The sequence below is a fragment of the Eschrichtius robustus genome, chromosome 2 (genome assembly GCF_028021215.1).
Source record: "Eschrichtius robustus isolate mEscRob2 chromosome 2, mEscRob2.pri, whole genome shotgun sequence".
NCBI classification, from domain to species: Eukaryota; Metazoa; Chordata; class Mammalia; order Artiodactyla; family Eschrichtiidae; genus Eschrichtius; species Eschrichtius robustus.
Window position 1 is genome coordinate 60,138,528 of NC_090825.1, and position 18,436 is coordinate 60,156,963.

At 41.5% G+C, this 18,436-nt stretch overlaps 1 protein-coding gene across 1 annotated transcript in view; it reads left to right on the forward strand.

Annotated features, from left to right (window-relative positions):
- The window catches only part of IQGAP2 (IQ motif containing GTPase activating protein 2), a 289,746-nt gene extending 283,020 nt beyond the window's left edge, over positions 1-6,726 (forward strand). The window contains exons 34-36 of the mRNA XM_068535530.1: positions 415-552; positions 1,620-1,728; positions 5,786-6,726. Coding sequence (XP_068391631.1) covers positions 415-552; positions 1,620-1,728; positions 5,786-5,899 — 361 coding nt within the window. The 3' untranslated portion in view covers positions 5,900-6,726. The remainder of the gene's footprint in view (positions 1-414; positions 553-1,619; positions 1,729-5,785) is intronic.
- The last annotated feature ends 11,710 nt before the right edge of the window (positions 6,727-18,436 follow it).

Below are 18,436 nucleotides of genomic sequence, written 5' to 3' on the forward strand. Positions count from 1 at the left end.
CAGGGATGGCCACGTACTATTTGTTAAATAAATTAAAGCACTCCTAGTGATACCTTTCTTTAGGAGTGTGTACGCAGTTCATGTTACGGCACCTAAGCTGCTTGTGAAATGACTTAATCGAGCCACATGGTTCAATATGCCTGAGACAGCAAAGTACAAGTTTTATGAAACATATTAGTCTGTAATTCAAACCTGAGTCACATCGAAAATAGCTTTTCCTTAAACAGTTCAGTAGTGAGATTGCACTGCACCGGGAAGGTAGTCGCCAACTATCACACAATATAAAGTTGCCCAGGTTCCATATAGTGGGGGCCAGGTGTGCACAGTGGTGTGCCCTCTGTGCTGGTTATTGCGCTGCCAGGAACGTCTGAGTTTGCCATCTTCTCGACGGATGGTCTGTTCTTATTTTGTCAGAAATACTCGGAGGTCAATTAAACTTGATGCAAAAGGAGAACCCAAAGGGACAAAGCGAGCGAAGCCGGTGAGGTACACCGCAGCAAAACTGCATGAGAAGGGTGTCCTCCTGGGCATAGACGATCTTCAGATAAACCAGTGAGTGGCACCCAGAATCTGCACAAAGCACACGCACCCTCTAATCCCTCCCATCAAATCTGACTCCCACTTCAGTTTCCTGTGGCCCTTGAAGAAGGCTTCACTTGGTCCGTCAGGGCTTCCCCTTGCTTACAGATGACAGGAGAAAACACGTGTATTGTAATCTCTAGTCTTCCCATCAGGCCTGGAGCGTCTGGTGCTGCTGGTCAGACTAAGTGCTGATCGAGTGGTTGTGCTTCCCGTGGCTCAGCCAGTGTGTTGGGATTTGCCAGCCTCGCCTCTCCCTCCAAAAGAACTGAGTCATAGCAGTGAGAAAGAAAAGCTGCCTTTTGGTCTTGCTCAATGAGAGTTGTTTACAATTGCAAAACGGTACCTCTCTGATGTGAAAGCCACGGACTGTGTGCTGATGCCTGGGTCAGAGCCACTCCAGCAGTGTGCTACTACTGTGTGTAGTTGAGGTGGAGGAGAAACCCTCCTCCGAGCCCCACACCAGGCACTGATGGGTTCGCCATTTTAAAAGGACCGTAAGTCCTGTGCTCCATCACTCCCTTTTCCTTTGGGGGAGGCCAGACTCACTGTGTGTCCTCCTCTGTAACTCCGGCTTCCTCCGAGGCCTGGCTTCTCTTCCATTTATCCCATCTGGCCTTCTCTTGACTGAGACCAACTCAGAGAAGATGCTTCTTCCCCTTTGAAGTTGCTGTAAAACTAATCATCTAAAATGCTCAACTGGCCTGTCAGCAGTATAAGGCAGCATTTATAGTTCTGTGAATCGCATATAATTTCAACTGTATATTATGCTCTTTAAGAGCAAGGACAATATTTTGCATTTCTCTTGTAACAAAGCACCTACTTCAGTGCTCCGTGGGCTGCAGATCTCAACACGAGCCGTCAAACCTATTTCCAGTGAGCCAAACTGGGGACTGATGGTGGGAGATTTGGGGTAACTTCCTTAGAATTTTCCCAGCAGGCTCTTCACTAGGAATGGTAACTTAGGAGTCCATTAATTTGTTTCAGCTTTAAGCGTATATTTGCAGTTCCACATGTGTGAATGGTCCTTTCTTCACTAGGTTTAAAAATGTTACGTTTGATATCTCATCTACTGAAGATGTGGGCATCTTCGATGTCAGATCAAAATTCCTGGGTGTAGAGATGGAAAAGGTGCAGCTCAATATTCAGGTAAGCTGGGATTCCTGCAGATTGGGGTGAGTTTTATAGTGGGGGTCCTTCTTGGCTTCCCTGGCTTGCATTGTTTTTTTGTTTTTTTTTTTTAATTTTTTTTTTGGCTGCCTTGGGTCTTCGTTGCTGCGCGCGGGCTTTCTCTAGTTGCGGTGAGCGGGGGCTACTCTTCGTTGCGGTGCGCGGGCTTCTCATTGCAGTGGCTTTTCTTGCTGCAGAGCACAGGCTCGAGGCGTGCAGGCTTCAGTAGTTGTGCCACATGGGCTCAGTAGTTGTGGCTCGCGGACTCTAGAGCACAGGCTCAGTAGTTGTGGCGCACGAGGTTAGGTGCTCCGCGGCATGTGGGATCTTCCCGGACCAGGGCTCGAACCCATGTCCCCTGCATTGGCAGGCGGATTCTTAACCACTGTGCCACCAGGGAAGCCCCTGGCTTGCATTCTTCATGACAACAATGAAATTTAACAGGAGACCAATGCCAGCCTTATTTGCCAGTATTACTTTAAGTGTTGATGATTTTTTTAAAGCTATGATTTTCCAAATTATTGGAACTTAAACTGCTTTTAAATGGTAAACCATAGCAGTGAGTTTTTCTAAGCTATGTTTTCATTTTGAAGCTTAGAGAAAAGAATAATGTATGTAAAAGTATTCAGAGCTATTAAGTAAAGGTTGGAAAGTTTCCTTTTCTTAGGAAATTGCCTTTCTTCCTAAGATAGCGTATACCCAGGATTGGAACTTTCTGGATCTCATTTCTCCTTCTTCCCTTTCTCCTTCCTAGAATTATTTTTGCATCAGTTTCTTAAATTTCTTTGTTAACTATTTGGGATCACAAGAAAGAAAGACATTGTGCAAAACAGATATCTGTAAATAGAAAAATGGTGTTTGCAGTCAGAATTACTGCTATTTTCTCATAAGAACCACATTTAAGCCAAATATACTTGAGCAGAAACTGAGAAAACAGTTTATGTGCCACCAAAAAAAAAAGGAGGGAGGGTGCAAGTAAATGTTTATCTACTCCCAGCTTAATCCTTGCACAGAATCAATTTAGAGATGTGATTGAGTTTTTAAATGGAAATAACACCTATTTACCTGGGCCCCAAACTACTTGTAAAACTGTTCCCAGGTATTCTGCATGTATCTACATGGAACATCATGATAAGCCACTGGGAATGGTGTATAAGTTCCAGCCTCACTGCCTCCCTAGCCTGTGGCTGAAATCAGTGCAGTTACACCTCCACCCCTAACCCATGGTAAAATACCAGGGCCCTTCTCTTCTGTCTAGCATTCCTTATAAGCCTAAAAAAAAAATGAGAGCTAAATGGGTTTTATAAAGACACTGAGATAATGCAGTAATTTAGAGTTCAGAGAGAAAATTGAAGATATTATATAATTATGAAAAGTATACTTAACGGTATTATTTTCTTGTTTATTTTAAATGTCACTAAATGTATCCATCTAAAAATTTAACTGAAAGTCTTGAGTTACTGTGTGGAATATTTAGATAAACATGGGAAGAGAAAAGAGTGTGCTTGTGGTGATATGCCTTGGTTAGTGATTCTTCTGTAGCAAAGACATATCATGTGATTGCCAAGAAGGAAACGATCCAAGCCCAATAAACATCAACTGAACAACAGATGAATCACAAGTGACCAGGAGACACCTGTTTAGAGAGGCCTCAGGAATTCCACAGGACTTCCTTTTAACACTGTGCAAACACAAGCTTCACTTGCTCCTTTGTTAAAAGTTTCATAGTAGGATTAGCTGTTCACACCATTCATTTAGACACACAATTGTAAAATGTTACTCCTTAGCTGTATGCAGGTGGCTATTATGCTCCAGATTTTTTCAGTCATTGACATATCATCAGGACCAGCTACATAATTTGCAGGGCTCAGTGCAAAATGAAAATGCAGAGCCCCTTACTCGAAATTGGTGAGAATTTCAAGATGATGACAGCAGAGCATTAAACTAAGTGCAGGGCCCTTCTTCTAATCATGGGACCATGCACAGGTCGAATGCCCACAGAGCCAGCCCTGCATATAATAGCTGTCAGACATAAAGTCAGACTTATCTTTTCACACAATTTATGGCTTTCAGACAATTCTAATACGAAGCGAATTACCAAAGAGAAATGTGACGGCCAGGTCGTTAGTGTGAGTCAAGGACTTTGTTTCTAAGAGGACAAAAAGGGAGATTTCTTCTAACATTATGCTTCTAGGTTTTCTTCAGCCCACTCTTTCCTCAGTTCCTAAAGATGATATCCTAATTATATCCTGTAGCCATATACATAACAGGAAGGCGTGAGTTACGTGAAGATGTTCTGCTTATATAAATAATGGCCAGTGTTTATGGAGGGCTGCAGTCTTGGTATTCTTCCTTTCCCAGATGAAGAACTGGGATTCAGAGAGCACGTTATGGAAGGGCCGCTGGAATCCAAACTCTTCATCTCTCTACACTACTGCCTCTCTCACAGGATTCCAGTTGTTCCTGACCAGACAAGAGTAGCTTACAAAGTGTTTGCAGATTTCTTGATCTCATATGCCCGATAACACGCCTATGGGGTTGGCAGTGTCAGCCCCAATTTACACACAAGGAAACAGAACCTCAGAGAAGTTATATGATGTTGCAAGGTTGTAAGATAGCAAAGAGTGGAGATAAGACTAAAATCTGGTCTTTCAACCGCAAGTGCAATCAGAGTTCCTCTGTTCCCCATGGGGGGCCCAGCTAATTCCCCTCCATACATGATTCCTTCTCAATTTAACCATATTGGTTTCATTCTTTTCCAAGAGTTTTTGACAGATGTTGCCTTTCCTAAAGGAAAAGTGAATCTCCACTATGCTTTAATAGGCAAAACCATTCTTGATGAAAGAACTTCACTTCCTTATGGAATTTCCATCCCAGAAGCTTATCTAATTAATGGAGGGGTTTAGTTGAGTGCAGTTGGAGATAATTGAGAAGGTGGAGCAGGAAGCTGGCAAGAGCCCAAGTTCTCTCAAAGAAGACTCCAACTTCTGCAGGTGGCCTTGCTTGTTATAGACACAAGGCATTATCATCGAGAAGCCAGAAATTTCCAGAGCTAGAAACAGGAAAATGAGACCTGGGTATGAGTCTAGGGCAGTTCAGGAATGATATCTTCTATCTGGCAAAGCCCCCCTGTCCTGTGTTATTGTAAAATGTCACTGCTTAGTCTCATGCATTTGGCTGGTGTGAGCCAGTTATTAATTTATAAACGAAGGAAATTTTATTAATTTTTCTTTGTTTATACAGCAGCAATGAAACAGAATGATAAACTTACTGGAGAATGAGGAACAGAATACAGGAACAGAAGTAGTCTAGATCGGAAGGAGTTGCTTTGTACAGTGGTCTCCAAATTTCAATCTTGCAGTTTTCCTCAGTAAATAGATCATTTCTCCGTATTTCTCTATATTTATTTATTTATAAAGTATACATGCTCTTGGTACTTCACTCAAAATCTACTTCTTAAAATACATAGAAAATGTACATGCTCAAGAAATGAGGAAAAAATAAAAAGAGGAGTTCTAATATTCTTTTTGCTCCTCAATGAACTGTCTCACTCCACTTTAGAAAACCCTGGCTCTTCTAAAGGATATACCTCATCTTGCAGTAACATTTGTGTCTTGAGTTTTTCAATTATAATTAAACTTTTAATTATATGTCTAATATTAACGGTAATGGTTTTCTCTCATAAAGTCCTTATCAATTCTAAAAATCTGTTTTCTTTCATCGAGGTGAGTGATTCTCAAAGTATGGCACCCAGACCAACAGTATCATCATCCCTCGGGAACTTGTTAAAATGCAAGTTCTTGGGACCCACCCCAGAGATCCAGAATCAGAGATTCCTGGGGGTAGGGCCCAGCAATCTGTTTCAACTGGCCTGTGTTTTTAAACCAGGTGATTCTAATGCACACTGAAGTATAAGAATCCCCACCGAGGTCCTTAGGTCAACCGAATCTTATTGTTGTCAACAGTCTTCTAGAATGTGTTTTAAATGTGGGAAATGTCAAATTGGAGATGTGATTGGTGTTCCTTACAATTTCAGGATTTACTTCAGATGCAGTATGAAGGAGTAGCTGTGATGAAAATGTTTGATAAGGTTAAAGTGAATGTAAACCTTCTCATATACCTGCTGAACAAGAAATTCTATGGGAAGTGAAGTGCCTGAAGAAATCTCATGGATTCTGTATCACCTGGATTAGGAAATGAATCTGTTTAGTATTTTTGTTTTTAAACATGATTGAAATCACTGCTTATAAACGTGTGATTTTTTTTTTTAAAGACCAAAACTGTTCCGAAGAATGTACCCATGTGCCTTTTTGATAATCCGATTCTGCAGTAGAATGATACACAAAATGAATTAACGTAAACACTGCCACATTGTACTGTGGTGCAGGTACTCTGATTTAAAACTTTGGATATTCTGTGATTTGTTTTAAAGTAGGGAGAAAATAACATTAGCTGATTAGGGACAAATGTGTAAGGTAAACCTATTTTCCTATAAAAAATTTTTTTAAATGTCCCATTTGAATACTGTAAGTCTTCATAGATTTTTTTTTTGATCTGTGGAGAAATGGAACCTGAATTATTTAGAGAGATACTTGGTTCTAAGCCCCACCTTCTGGGAGTTATCGATTTTAAAGAAAACTTTTGTGCAATTCAGAGTGAAGTTTTTATAAGTAATTGAAAGTGACAGTACAATAACACTTTCTGTATAAAAGTATATATTTTATGTGATTTATTCCTACTAAATGAAGTGCACTACTGCCTCATGGTAGAGACTCTTGGACCCAGAGCCTCTCAGTGACTAAGGAACAACGTGGATAGAGATCATAGGCCTCACCCCACCTCCACCCTTCACAATTTATTTGAATATTTCAATTGTGCCTCTCAATTTTTTGTAATGCAATAAAATCAGTATCTGGATGGTTTTTAAATGTATTCTTTGAAAATTGTTTTATGTAAAATAAATGTTACTGAATTACATTAATTTGACTTCTGTCTGAATAAATCCAAATCATTTAGTGGGTAGGAGAAGGTTCTTGGTGGGACTTTTGGGGAAAAGAGGTACAGTTGACCCTTGAAACAACACGGGTTTGATCTGTATCGGTCTACTTACACATGAATTTTTTTCAATAAATAACTGTAAAAAAAACATGAATTTCTTTTCCACATCTTTTTATTTTTGATATCTGGTGTTAATAATATGTATAACATCTACAGTGTTTTATATAAGACAATATTAATGTAGGTACTGACAGATTTGTTTTATAAACAGATGACATAAACTTACAGTATTGATAAATACAGTGCAGTACTGTAAATGTATTCTCCTTATGATTTTCTTAATAACCTTTTCTTTTCTCTAGCTTACTTTATTGTAAGAATACAGTACGTAATACATATAACATACAAAATGTATGTTAATCAAGAGTTTATGTTATTGGTTAAGACTTTAGGTCAACAGTAGGCTATTAGTAGTTAAGTTTTAGGAGAGTCAAAAGTTACAATCAGGGCTTCCCTTGTGGCGCAGTGGTTAAGAATCCACCTGCCAGTGCAGGGGACACGGGTTCGAGCCCTGGTCCAGGAAGATCCCACATGCTGCGGAGCAACTAAGCCTGTGCTCTGCAGCAAGAGAAGCCACCACAATGAGAAGCCCGCGCACCGCAACGAAGAGTAGCCCCCGCGCACCGAAACGAAGAGTAGCCCCCGCTCACCGCAACTAGAGAAAGCCCGCGCACAGCAACGAAGACCCAACACAGCCAAAAATAAATAAAAAATAAATTCTTAAAAAAAAAAGTTATACTCAGATTTTTGACTGTGTGTGTGGGGTGGCACTTCTAACCCTCACATTGTTTAAGGGTCAACTGTAATACATCTACAGCTGTGCCATTTAGGGTATAGTTTATGGGGAGGAAAAGTAATTTTCCCTCTACCCTTCTAAGTTCTTGGCTGAGACCTACCCCCCCCCCTAATAATAAAAGATAGATTAACAGGAGAAAAACAGAGGTTTAATAATGCATATACCTCCTATATACACGGGAGACACATAGGAACTATCTGCCTAACTATACCCTCACTTACTGTGCTTTGCCTGCTCCCCCAAATGGCCCAAGCCACCACCTTAAATACCATCTCCAGCTAAAGGCAAAAGATGATGGGGGGAGCAGTTAGGGGAGGTAATCAGGCAAAGCAGAGTAAATGAGGGTATAGTTATGCAGATTTAAGTCTCTGCCTTTTCCACTGATAAGAGTTTCTAGAGGTTTAGTCATTCTTCTCTTCCTTGTTCAGAGAAGGAAACACCCTTAACGAATGGAGATTTCCCTTGTAAATGTAAATGTCTTTTAAAAGAGTGTAACTTTACTTGGTTTTCAGAGCTTCTCCTATATCTGCTGTTTTTCAAAAATAACCAGCTCAAAGTAATCCTTCTACCAGAGAGGCATATCGTGGGGATGGCAAATTTTCCCCTTCAAGAGTGAGCTGCTGGGACCAAGAGATCCAAAACCCTGTGGTTGACACAAGGTAGAAGTTTGTTTTCTCAAAGGTAAGTGAGCAGTCCCACAAGTTACCAGGGATCCAAGCTGGCCAGTTGGCTCTGTCCTTGTCACTGATTCCTGGCTGGCAGGAAGGGCGAAAGAAGTCCGGGGCAAGTCGTTTTGTTTCAAGTTCCGCGTGTCATTTCTGCTTACAGTACGTTGGCCAAAACTTAGTTACATGGGGCTTCCCTGTAACTAGAATCCATCTGCCAATGCAGGGGACACAGGTTCGAGCCCTGGTCCGGGAAGATCCCACATGCCGCGGAGCAACTAAGACCGTGCGCCACAACTGCTAAGCCTGCGCTCTAGGGCCCATGAGCCACAACTACTGAGCCCATGTGCCACAACTACTGAAGCCCGCACACCTAGAGGCCGTTCTCCACAACAAGAGAAGCCACTGCAATGAGAAGCCCATGCACCGCAAAGAAGAGTAGCCCCCACTTGCCGCAACTAGAGAAAGCCCGCACACGGCAACGAAGACCCAACACAGCCAAAAATAAAATACGTAAATTAAAAAAAAAAACAAACTTAGTTACATGGCCATGACTAGCTTCAAGAGAGGCTGGGAAGTAAAGGTCCTAGCTAAGTCATGTGCCCAATTAAAACCCAGGGGTAGAGAGGGAGGTGGTTCTATTTGTAAAGAAAGGGAACAGTGATACCTGGGGACCAATCAGCTGTCTCTGCCACAACAGTAATCCAGACTCTCGAGCTGGACCCCCCTCACGCCAACACTTTGTATTCTGTTCATTCATTCAACAGGCTTTATTTTCCACAGAGTTTACCCAGTATTCAGAAACAGTTCGCTTATGCTCATTTGGCACACTAAACTTGAAGGTAAGCCTGACAGAATTTGGAAAATTCAAATTTGAAAGAGTAGAATCTGCTACTTTAATGATTGTTTCAGGCTATACAGATTTTTGACAGAGGTAATACCTTGGAACAATGTTGTCTCAGCAGTTTGTAGATGTGGTTTTTTTTTTTTTTAATGCATTACCTTTACTACAGGCTTCTGTAAAAGGCATCAAATAAACATACAGTAAAGCTTCACCTTGAGAATAAACCTGCCTGTACCCTACAGCTAGCATTAGGTGAGGAATAGGAACTGGTAGGAGGTAGGAGTTAAGTTAAGCTTCCTTCTTCATGCTCTAGGGAAGACTTTTAGTGGAAATGTACAGGAGGAGCCAAAATTAGGGAAAGATGTTTGGAGGTAAAAGCCAAACTTTCACAGCCTCTCAAAAAGGGGCTTGTCTTAAATTACCTTTACTGATACTTTGTCTTTTTTGTGGATTCTATCTAGGGTCACTCTTTCAGACAGAAGAACTTCTTTAGTATGTAAGATGGCTTACAATAAATTGTCTCAGTTTTTGTTTATCTGGAAAAAAAAGGCAGGGGGGGCCTCATCTTAACTTACTCCAACACTGAGTGACATGCTTGAGTGTTATTTTTTTTTTTTTTAATAGGATTTTTTTTTTTTCTTTGGCTGTGTTGGGTCTTCTGTGCGAGGGCTTTCTCGAGTTGCGGCAAGCGGGGGCCACTCTTCATCGCGGTGCGCGGGCCTCTCACTATTGTGGCCTCTCTTGTTGCGGAGCACAGGCTCCAGACGCGCAGGCTCAGTAGTTGTGGCTCACGGGCCTAGTTGCTCCGTGGCATGTGGGATCTTCCCAGACCAGGGCTCGAACCCGTGTCCCTTGCATTGGCAGGCAGACTCTCAACCACTGCGCCACCAGGGAAGCCCCTTGAGTGTTATTTTTTTTTTTTTTTTTAATAAATTTATTTATTTATTTATATTTATTTTTGGCTGTGTTGGGTCTTCGTTTCTGTGCGAGGGCTTTCTCCAGTTGTGGGGAGCGGGGGCCACTCTTCATCGCGGTGCGCGGGCCTCTCACCGTCGCAGCCTCTCCCATTGCGAAGCACAGGCTTCAGATGCGCAGGCTCAGTAGTTGTGGCTCACGGGCCTAGTCACTCCGCGGCATACGGGATCTTCCCAGACCAGGGCTCGAACCCGTTTCCCCTGCGTTGGCAGGCGGATTCTTAACCACTGTGCCACCAGGGAAGCCCTTGAGTGTTATTTTTATGGAGAAAGATCTTTCTATCATGCCAACATCCTCGAGGGAAGCTGTGAAATGTTTTCTCTCTGTTGACCCCCAAGATGAGGTTATTGTTGAAGATATTACCAACCGCTTTTTGTTTGAGATCTTTAAGGGACATGGATGAATGAGTGACCCAGAGAAGGAGGCAGGTAAGGAGAACAAGGAGCCACCGGAGGCATGGGTGCAACGATTGTTGGAGCCGAGGCCCGTGCCTCTCCCAGGAGGATGGAAGCAAGCCCCAGCTGGGGAACCGTTGTTCCTTACAACCCTGAGCCACTAGGACTCTTGACCAGTGTAGGGGAGGGAAAAGAATCTTCCCTATACCCTCTGAGTCTTTTACTGAGACCCCCTGTAATAAAAGATTAACAAGAGAAAAACAAATAGTTGATTAACATGTATGCCTCATGTACACAGGGAGATACTCAGGAAAACTGAATAAAAATCCCCCAAATGGCCCAAGCTACCACCTTAAACACTATCTTCAACTAAAGACAAAGATGCTGAGGGGGTAGGTGGTGGGGCAATTCTCAGGAAGGTGAGAAGAGGAAATAAAGGCCCTGCAGATAAGACTCTGGAGAAAGTGATCTCTGATAACAGAGCTCTTCCTGGCAAGTCCCCTTTCTAATGTGAATTTCCCTTACAAAGGGTAATTTCAACCCTGTTCTCAGAGCTTCTCCTGTGTCTGCAGTTTCTCAATATAAGACTACGCCAAAGAGGCATATTTTGGGGTGGCATATTCTGCTACCGTCCACCAGCTTCCTCCCCAGGGCTCGTAGCTTTTCTTACTCATAGGAAGAAGGGAAAATAATGATTTTGCTTTTTAAAACACTTAGCAATTGAAACACTAACTTCATTTTTGCATAGCTGACTCCTGTATTTGGATGTATGTTTGATCATGTTTCCACTGTTACAAAAATGATTTTTGGTCTGGAACGCTGAGGGGGTCCACGCCTGCCCCGAACTCCACTTTTTAGCACCTGGAACTTAAAAAGGCAAAAAGGACTTAACAGGGCTCTAGCTACTCTCAAAGAATGTGCTCTAGTGATCTCCAAGAGAGGGCAAGCCTTTGCATACTTTAATATTCTGGAAGTTTGTGATGAAGAAAGAGACCAAATCAGTGAGATCACTGTCTGACATGACATACATTAAAAAAAAAAAAAATTACAAGCCCAAAATGGACTCATTTTCGCTTCCCACCCCCATCGCAGCAAAGCAAGACTTGATTGCAGTTTCAACCCCGCCCAGAAATGTGACCTTTAAAACAGTCAATCTTAAATTTCTGGATCAACACTATTGAGCTAATCTGCATGATAAAGACCCCTGCAGTTCCCTTCCCCCAAAAGAAGACGGCCTGGCTTGAAACAAATCCTTTCTTTTCTTTTGCTTAGACCTTCTTTCCCCACCCTCCACCAGCCTATAAAAACCCCCTCAGTGTGCCTTTCTAGTTGTTACATGGGATGATGCCTGATTCTTGCATCTTTCAATAAAGCCAATTAGATCTTCAAATTTACTCAACTGAATTTTGATTTTTAACACACATCTCCCTTATGTCACTGAAAGACCAGAACCATGAGGTGTATGTTGGTGTATGTGCGTGTGGTCAGGCACTAATGAGAGGTGCTGTTCATGACGTAATTTTTACAACTTGGACTGTGGTTAAGTAGGGGTTTGTGGTACTCCTCAACATTCCAAGAGGCAAACCACAGAACTCTGAATGGTGGAAGTTGTCTCTATTTTGAGAAATTCTGGCGAGTACTGGGTGGTCTTAACTGCTGATCAGCTTTTTGAAAAATCCATTGCCCCTATTACTGAAACCAGGACTTAGTAACAGGTTAAAATAGAGCCTTCTGAGTCATCCTCTAAGCTCCAGAGGACAGAGACTGTTACAGTCACTGCTGTATGTCCAGAGCCTGGCAGTGCCTTGAAAATGGTGGGGAGGTAGAAGCCCAGCATCGGGTCCTGCCAGGGGGTTGAGAAGGAGAGAGACTGCCACCACCTCTCAGGAGTCCCAGTATGGCTTTTGGCCCTTGTATAAATGGGACAGTTACTGATTATCTCAGTTTAACAGTGCATATGCTCTCTCCAAATAAAATAGCTCATACAGATTGTCTAGGTTGCCTCACCGTTGTTTCCTCAGAGTATAACATCTCTTAGCTAAAATATATTGGAAGGTGTGATGGTTAATTTTATGTGTCAACATGACCTGGCAAAGGGATGCCCAGATAGCTAATAAGATACTATTTCTGAGCATATCTGTGAGGGTATTTCCAGAGTAGATAAGCATTTGAATCTGCAGACTGAGTAAAGATTACCCTTACCAGCGTGGACAAGCATCCATCATCCAATCTGTTGAGGGCCCAAAAAGAACAAAAAGGTGCAGGCAGGGGGAATTCTCTTTCTCTCTTCTTGAGCTGGAACATCTGTCTTCTCCTACTCTGCGACATCAGAGCTCCTGGTTCTCACGCCTTCAGACTCTGGGACTTAACACCAGTAGCCCCCCAGTTCTCAGGCCTTCAGTCTCAGACTGGGAGCTATACCATCACTTCCCCTGGTTCTCAGGCCTTTGGACTCATTGAATTATACCACTGCTTTCCCGGTCACCAGCTTGCAGACAGCAGATCATGGTGGGACTTCTTGGCTTCCATAACCATGTGAGCCAGTTTCAATAATAAATCTCCTCTTACATACGTCTCTATGTATCCTATTAGTTCTGTTTCTCCAGAGAATCCTCACTAATACAAAAGGGAAATGAACAGATATGAGAAGTGAAAGATATTGAGTTCACCTTATAGAACTTGAACAAGTTTCTATTGTTTTCTTTCTAACAGATACTGAATTTGACCTTTCACTAGCACTCCAAACCACAGGGATAGTCTACCATTCTGTCCATGGTATACTTAGTGGAAATGCATTGTTGACCTATTATAAAAGATTAACTTTACTTCTAAACCCAAAATACCAATGCAGGTTTGTATCAACAAAAGGTGGAAACAGGACTTCCGTTGGTTAGCTTGTACCGTGATTACAGATCTACTGTTTGCTTTAAAAACAAATGTAGAGGGGCTTCCCTGGTGGCACAGTGGTTAAGAATCCGCTTGCCAGTGCAGGGGACACAGGTTCGAGCCCTGGTCTGGGAAGATCCCACATGCCACGGAGCAACTAAGCCTGTGCACCACAACTACTGAGCCTGCACTCTAGAGCCCGCGAGCCACAACTACTGAGCCCATACGCCTAGAGCCCGTGCTCTGAAACAAAGAGTATCCACCGCAATGAGAAGCCCACGCACCGCAACAAAGAGTAGTCCCCGCTCACTGCAACTAGAGAAAGCACAGCAACGAAGACCCAATGTGGCCAAAAAATAAATTAAAAAAATAAATAAATTTATTTTTTTAAAAACTATAGAGATATCAGAACAAAATCTGGAGAATCGCACACCTAATTTGAATACAACTTGATTTCATTTTGTAGAGGCCTGGATATCACCACTGTTAGCTTCCAAAAGGAAATTACTAAGGCAAGTTTTTGGGATATAGTGTTGTCCTCAGAGGGCTTCAAACAGGGGAGGAGTAACTGGAATAGCTGAAGCAGGTAAGTATCTAACGGGTTTAAACAAAACTGCTTTCATAGGATCTTGGGATTAAAACTTTCACCATTTGGATAGTACATTTGTTTTAAAACACTACTAAATCCCAAAAACACTATGAGAGGATAGCTAGTGACTCATTTTGGTGCCAGACAAGTTCAAACAGGGGAAATGAAAACTGGGAACCAATATTAAGTGGTTCCAATATGAATGACGCTGCAATGATGAGATTTCATTTCCAAGGGATATTAACATGTTAGGTAGCCATCTCTGGTTGGGTCAATTTTCTACTCCAGGAAACCTGCATGTATTTGCTCTAAAACCAGCAACAAAAAGGTTTTGGTATGGGTAACATGGAACAAAAGAAGTAGAGAGATTGATATCTTCTTCAAGAAGCCCTAAAGAGCACACAAATATTACAGGAACTTTTGTAGAGAAAACAGAACATCACGAACAGACCATAACACAAAATGGGAAATTAATCACAAAAAAGCCAGTCAAAACTTCCAATAACTTATGGATGGAAGAAGATAGAATGAAGTTGACAAAATATTTAGGCCTGAATTACATATGTGAACATATCAAAACTCGCAAAATGTAGCCAAAGTGGTCATTTCAGGGAGAAGAAGTGAAAATTAAGCTAAGCAATCTGTTCAAAAGGTTAGGATAATTAAGAGCAAATCCAAAGAAAGTAGAAAGAAGGAAAATTTTAAAAGGCTGTGTGAAAATTAAGGACACTAAAATTAAGCAATAAAAGCAACAAAACAAAAAGATGGGCATTGAAAAATGGTCATTTCCAACCTTTGGCCAGATTCATCAAGGGGGAAAAAAAGCAAAAATAAGTTATATTAGGAATAAAAGTGAGGCCAAAACTACAGATAAAATAGATGCCTTTAGAAGAATAAAATGTGGTTATATAATACAAGGAAATATCAATACTATAGTTTAAAAAATTTAGATATACAGGTATCAAACCGGTAAATCTAAAAAAATGCAAACTGCAAAAGTATTCTTAGAGTATGTTACTCTTCGTGTAAATATTTAAAACACACAAAACAATACTAAAAAAAAAAAAAAAATTGAGGGGAAACACATGTACTAAGCTAAAAGTACAAAAATGTGGATGAGAAAGTTACTCTTCCAGGCAGGTAAAAAGAGTGGAATCAGAAAAGGGAAATGAAAAAGCTTAAACAATTTTATATATATATATAATTTAATGCCATGGGTGTTATATTAGGCTCTGTAGTTTTCTATGCTTGAAATATTGTGTCATTTAAAGAAAAGCAATACAAACTATATGGAATCCAGTTCTTTTTCCCCCTCAAAGCAGTGGTTTTCAAAATGTGTCCCCAGTAGCCTCAGCATCAGCTGGGATCTGGTTAAAAATGCAAATTTTCAGTCCATTTCCCAGACCCACTGAATCAGAACTCCGGAAATGGAGCTTAGCACTGGGATTTAACAAGTCTTCCTGGTGATTCTCATCCATGCTAAAGTTTGAGAACCCTGTCTTAGAATATTGTTACTCAAAACTTTGGTCTGGAAACCCTCAGACATTACCATCACCTGAGGGTGCTTGTAAAAGTGTAGAATCTGATGTTATAGGTCTTGGATGGAACCCAGGAATCTGCACTTGTGCATGTTAAAAGTCAAAACCACTGGTTTTTTTGTTTGTTTGTTTGTTTTATAACACCTTTATTAGAGTATAATTGCTTTACAATGGTGTGTTAGTTTCTGCTGTATAACAAAGTGAATCAGCTATACATATACATATATCCGCATAGCTCCTCCCTCTGTCTCCTTTCCACCCTCCCTATCCCACCCCTCTAGGTGATCACAAAGCACTGAGCTGATCTCCCTGTGCTATGCGGCTGCTTCCCACTAGCTATCTATTTTATATTTGATAGTATATTTAAGTCCATGCCACTCTTTCACTTTGTCCCAGCTTACCCTTCCCCCTCCCCGTGTCCTCAAGTCCCTTCTCTACGTCTGCGTCTTTATTTCTGTCCTGCCCCTAGGTTCTTCAGAAACTTTTTTTTTTCCGATTCCGTATATATGTGTTAGCATATGGTATTTATTTTTCTCTTTCTGACTTACTTCACTCTGTATGACAGTCTCTAGGTCCTTCCACCTCAGTACAAATAACTCAATTTCATTTCTTTTTATGGCGGAGTAATATTCCATTGTATATATGTGCCACATCTTCTTTCTCCATTCATCTGTCGATGGACACTTAGGCTGCTTCCATGTCCTGGCTATTGTAAATAGAGCTGCAATGAACATTGTGGTACATGACTCTTTTTGAATTATGGTTTTCTCAGGGTATATGCCCAGTAGTGGGATTGCTGGGTCATATGGTAGTTCTATTTTTAGTTTTTTAAGGAACCTCCATACTGTTTTTCACAGTGGCTGTATCATTTTACATTCTCACCAACAGGGCAAGAGGGTTCCCTTTTCTCCATACCCTCTCCAGCATTTATTGTTTGTAGATGTTTTGATGACGGCCATTCTGACTGGTGTGAGGTGATAACTCATTGTAGTTTTGATTTGCATTTCTCTAATGATTAGTGATGTTGAGCATCCTTTCGTGTAAAACCACTGTTTTTGAAGGTAAGTTCACTTTTTGGTGGCTGCTCAGCTAGCAATCCACAATCTTTAGAGAACACTAAAGTGAGGAAGAAATACCTCTTTCTGTTCCACTCTCCTCCTTTGTTCCGCGTATTGCAGCCCCCACTCTAATGGATACTTTAATTAATGTGCACAAAGAATTTAAGCATTTCATTCTTTCAGCAGCCCTCTTTTTGTCACTAGAGGTACATTCTGTTCTAATAATGAAGCACAAAAAGAAAAATTCCTTTTAAACTTTACAGTTTTAGAAAATGGTTATAACATTTTCCAGCAATGAAACAGATAAAATTTAAAAGTATAGTCAGAAAAGTTCATGAAGAACCTAGTGGTAAGACAGGAATTAAGACACAGACCTACTAGAGAATGGACTTGAGGATATGGGGAGGGGGAAGGGTAAGCTGTGACAAAGTGAGAGAGTGGCATGGACATATATACACTATCAAATGTAAAACAGATAGTTAGTGGGAAGCAGCTGCATAGCACAGGGAGATCAGCTCGGTGCTTTGTGATCACCTAGAGGGGTGGGATAGGGAGGGTGGGAGGGACGGAGATGCAAGAGGGAAGAGATATGGGAACATATGTATATGTATAACTGATTCACTTTGTTATAAAGCAGAAACTAACACACCATTGTAAAGCAATTATACTCCAATAAAGATGTTAAAAAAAAAAAAAGTATAGTCAGAGTATTCCATTCTTAAGGCTATACATACATATATACTTGTATGTGATTACAATTTCTTGAATGATGGACAGAAACTTTTAACAGTGGTCATCAAGCAAATGTGGTTTTTAGAAGGGAAGGCTGAAGATACTTTTACTTTTCATTTTATATCCTTGAACTGTTACAATATTTTGTCACATGTATTAATTACTTTTATATTTTACCCTGTATTTGATTCTGAGATGGCCTGTCTTTGTGTTTAAACAATCCTGCAATTGAGATGCATCTTACAAGCAATGGTATGTCACAGTTTAATTGGCACCATTGTTTTTCTTGCTTGTGGTACATAAATCAAAATGACGTTTTGAAATCAGTGGCATCTTAGGGTTGATAAAAAATAAATAGTATGTTGATAGAGAATGAAGAAATATCTAATTTTAATGATTCACATCTACTCTTGGATATGTTTTCCTCCGAGAATTGAATAAGCAATTTTTTAAAAAATAGCGTTAATGAATTGGGTTATTCGGTAATTTACTGAGCAACTTCTATGTACAACAAGACGCTGTGCTCTGAGGATGATGAGGGGAAATACAGGGAAGAACGAGATGGTCTCTGCTGTATTTTCTCCACTGGTTTAAATGTCAGGGCGCTCCTTGGGAAATGATAACTGCGCGAAATTCCCTTTTTAAAAAGCTTAGAAACCTGACCAGTGACTCTCAATAGCAGTTTATCAGACCCAGGGTGCAGAACACACCCCGACATCTGGGAGGAGAAGGGGCTGCGGGTAAACTTTCCCAGAAACGGTCCGTTGAGGGGACCCATTTCCCTTTGCGGTCTGAAAGACGCGCTCACTAGATATGCTCTCTAAACAAAATAATCTGCGGGCTCCTCCCCGCGGAGCCTCAGCCGCGCTGTCCCCCAGGGGGCCCTCAGCCAGAGGCTCGAGTGTCCTCCCCTCCCCCTTGACTTGAATTTGGCCGAACTCCATTAAACTCGGGTCGTAGCGTCCGGAAAGTGTGAGTTACCTGGGCACTTCGCCCTCCGGGCATCCCGCTCGCAAGAGGCGCCCGAGTACTGCCCGGCGCGCGGGGAAAGCCCAGCCCGCCCGCCTTCTGGAAAAGGCCGCGCGGGTGGGTCCAGCGCGCAGCTCGGCTGAGAGCTCTGGATAGAGGGAGAAAGTTGCAGCCGTGCCCGA